The sequence below is a fragment of the Cyprinodon variegatus genome, unplaced genomic scaffold, assembly GCF_000732505.1.
Source record: "Cyprinodon variegatus isolate N-32 unplaced genomic scaffold, C_variegatus-1.0 Scaffold1534, whole genome shotgun sequence".
In the NCBI taxonomy this organism is placed as follows: domain Eukaryota; kingdom Metazoa; phylum Chordata; class Actinopteri; order Cyprinodontiformes; family Cyprinodontidae; genus Cyprinodon; species Cyprinodon variegatus.
This window is the reverse complement of record NW_015151987.1, coordinates 94,555-97,658: the sequence shown is the minus strand read 5'-3', so window position 1 is coordinate 97,658 and position 3,104 is coordinate 94,555. Positions and strand designations below refer to the sequence as shown.

General features: G+C 39.8%; 1 protein-coding gene across 1 annotated transcript in view; it reads left to right on the top strand.

Moving 5' to 3' along the window:
- The first annotated feature begins 31 nt into the window (after nt 1–31).
- sphk1 (sphingosine kinase 1) overlaps nt 32–3,104 on the top strand; it is a 69,839-nt gene continuing 66,766 nt past the window's right edge. The window contains exon 1 of the mRNA XM_015403646.1: nt 32–539. Within this exon, the coding sequence (XP_015259132.1) occupies nt 119–539 (421 nt within the window). The 5' untranslated portion in view covers nt 32–118. The remainder of the gene's footprint in view (nt 540–3,104) is intronic.

Below are 3,104 nucleotides of genomic sequence, written 5' to 3'. Positions count from 1 at the left end.
GATCAGTGGGAGGCTGTCAGTCGCAGTCTCCGCTCTGCTCCGCATCAGCGATGAGACAGCGCAGCTGGAGCTCTGTCCCGGATCCCGTCCGTGTCTCACCCTCTGACATCCGATCAGGATGGATCAGAGGAGATCCGACTTTAGGAACGCTTCAGGTCCCGTCACGTTGTTTGGAGAATTTACACTGAGCAGCAACCGAAAAGCCCGGTGCTCCGTAAATCTGACCGAGAAGGACTTCATCATCCAGAGGCTCGATTCGGCACCTGTCAGCTGCCGCAAAGTGGTGCTGAGTCTGAGGGACTGCGTTGGTTCCCGGGCTTACCGGGGGGATGACGGGGCAGACCCCTCTGCGTACTTTGCTGCCTACTTCTACCCGCTGAAGAAGCGCCGCTGGGTGAAAGCTGCGCCGGCTCGGCAGCGCGTGGAGCAGTGCTTTCGGCTCGCGGCGCTCCAGGACCCGCGCGCTAACCTGGAGGAGGCAGAGAAGTGGGCTCGCGCCGTTCAAGAACGCTCTGCCCGGCAACAGCACCTTAGAGACGGTGAGTGGTCCATAGCAACCAGGAGAAACTTCAAAGCCTTTTGTTAAAGTTACCGCACTTCAAAGAGCAGCGGGGTCCGCCATGCTTGATTACAGAGGCTCCATTTACCTGTGCCACAGGTAGACCTCTGGAACCATGGAAATAATCACCTCTCTCTAATTAAACAGTCATTAAAACTACTGACATATACAATAATGTAATTTATTATTATATTTATTATGGTTCCTTGTTATTCATAAATCAAAACATAGTTATTCTCGTCACTATGTCCTGTATATATTTTGACCCAAGTGGCAAAATATGAGTTTACCAAATGATGCAAGCCTACCCCAAACACTCTCAGAATCATTTCACCAATATTTTTAGATTTATGTTATTTTATTACATAACAAATTCCATAAAAATCTTTTTTTAGATAATTTAGATAATTTAACACAAATCTAATCAGATTGATTCAAAGTTTTCTATCTAATGAAAACCAGTTGATTGCATCAATTCATTGACTCCAAGGCAATCCCTCACACTAAGCATGCTTGTAGCGACAGTGGTGAGGAAAAACTCCCTTTGAACAAGAAGAAACCTCCAGCAGAACCAGGCTCAGTGTGAGCGGCCATCTGCTGAGGCCCACTGGGGTTCAAGGAGACAGAAGCAGACATAGAAAAAGAAGCATAGATACAAAAGGCTGCTGTAAAAGGCGGCCCCGTCCCGGAAACACACAGCCAGGCAGACGAGCTCCGAGCCAGCTCCCATGTCAGAGGATGAAGAGAGCACATCCAGTTAGTTACAGTCAGAGAAACAGGACTACACTGGAAAACAGGCTGATCTCCAGCATGGCAGCAGCACAGACCTTGCATGATGCATCTTTTAGTTTAATAAAGCTTATTTATTTCTAATACATAATCTATTGTTTAAATTGCATAAAGGTAACCTGATTATTATGCAATTAAGGGACTAAACTTTATATATTTAAAATAATACACCCAAGTATTAAAATTGAGCAAATATATAATAATCATGTACTTATAATAATTATGATCTATATTAAACCAATGAATATAACAAATAACAAAATGTATTTTTACAAGCAAAACACGTCTTAAAATAAAACAGGTGAACATGTCATCATTCATGAACAACAAAACATCCATCCAGGGGAAGAACTTCAAAATAAAAACGTATTCTATAAATACCCAACATGCATTTATAATTTGCACCTAAAAAAATGGCTCATAGCGACAGAGATAATGTACAACTTTTACAAAGATTTTTGCTCCCTAGGGCGGAAATACGTCACCAATCCGACAAAAAATTAAATGACGCTTTGCTTGTCATTAAAGATTGAATATTAATCTTGAACATCTAAAAAATATATCAATATATTTCCAAATATTTTATTTTTTAGTTTAAAATTAAAACATAAAAAAAATATAGAGATTTTTTTTAAATGTTTAAATCAGGGTCATTTGGTTGGGCGGCGCCCTCTGTTGGCCAGTTACTGGACAATAACTATCAAATGTGTTCTATATTTTAGAGGTCTGGGTGATGTATCGATAAAATCTATAAATCAAGTTTTCTGTTTATGAATAAAATATTATATGGAAGCATTTATCTGGCTTCCGTAGCTCAGGCTGATTTCAGTTCATCATGTTTTGTTTTTAGATGTGTTTTTATAACCGATAAACCAGCTGACTGTGATGCCACTAGCTGCAAACATTTAGTTCATCATAAAGGAAACTGACATCACTCATAAAATGTAGAACTACCTAGTTTGCGTAACTTTAGGTTGTGTATTTATTTATTTATGTCACTTCTGTTACTACGCCTCATGGGGCTTTTTTCTGACTGTCTCTCCCTCCTTCCTCCACCCTAAAAAGATAAAAGGATCCCATAATAGACAGTAGCATGATTACATTATCATGACACTACGTTTTGGTTACAAACGCTTTAATCAGTCAGGTCATTTTTGAGTTTATGGAAGCCATGAACTAATAGATTATTAGGTTGTTATGGAGCCCTTATCTAGATCAAAACGTTATATATATCCACTAGAAAAGTGAAGTAAAACTCCTAAAATGTAACTGTGGTTTGTGTTTTTGGCGTAATACCCAAAGATTATTAGTGGCCCTGATCTGATACCGCTGCCTGCTTGAATCAGTCACAAGGGTAACGGGTAAACAATGACCTACTGTGAGATGATTTATCTTCTCTTCCTCTAAATGATCTATTCATTATATGCAAACCTTCTTATCTTGTTTTATTTAATGTTTTGTTTGTTCAGTAATGAGTCCTGGAAGCCAGAATAATGGTTCCCAATGAGCAGCTTTGCAGAATTGTCCCATTACTTTATATAAATAAACAGAAGCATCCATCCTCTGTCAACATGATTGTTTCTCCTGCTGCGATCTTCCAGTTTACAGAGCTGCTCTTACTGTGTTAGAGGCCCTGAGCAGATGTTAACATGGGGCCCCATTCTGGGTTAACCTCTTACACCCTAAGGGGATATAAATAAATTTCTGCCTGACAAAAAACACACAAAAGTAAATCATTTATAGCCTCACAGCTATT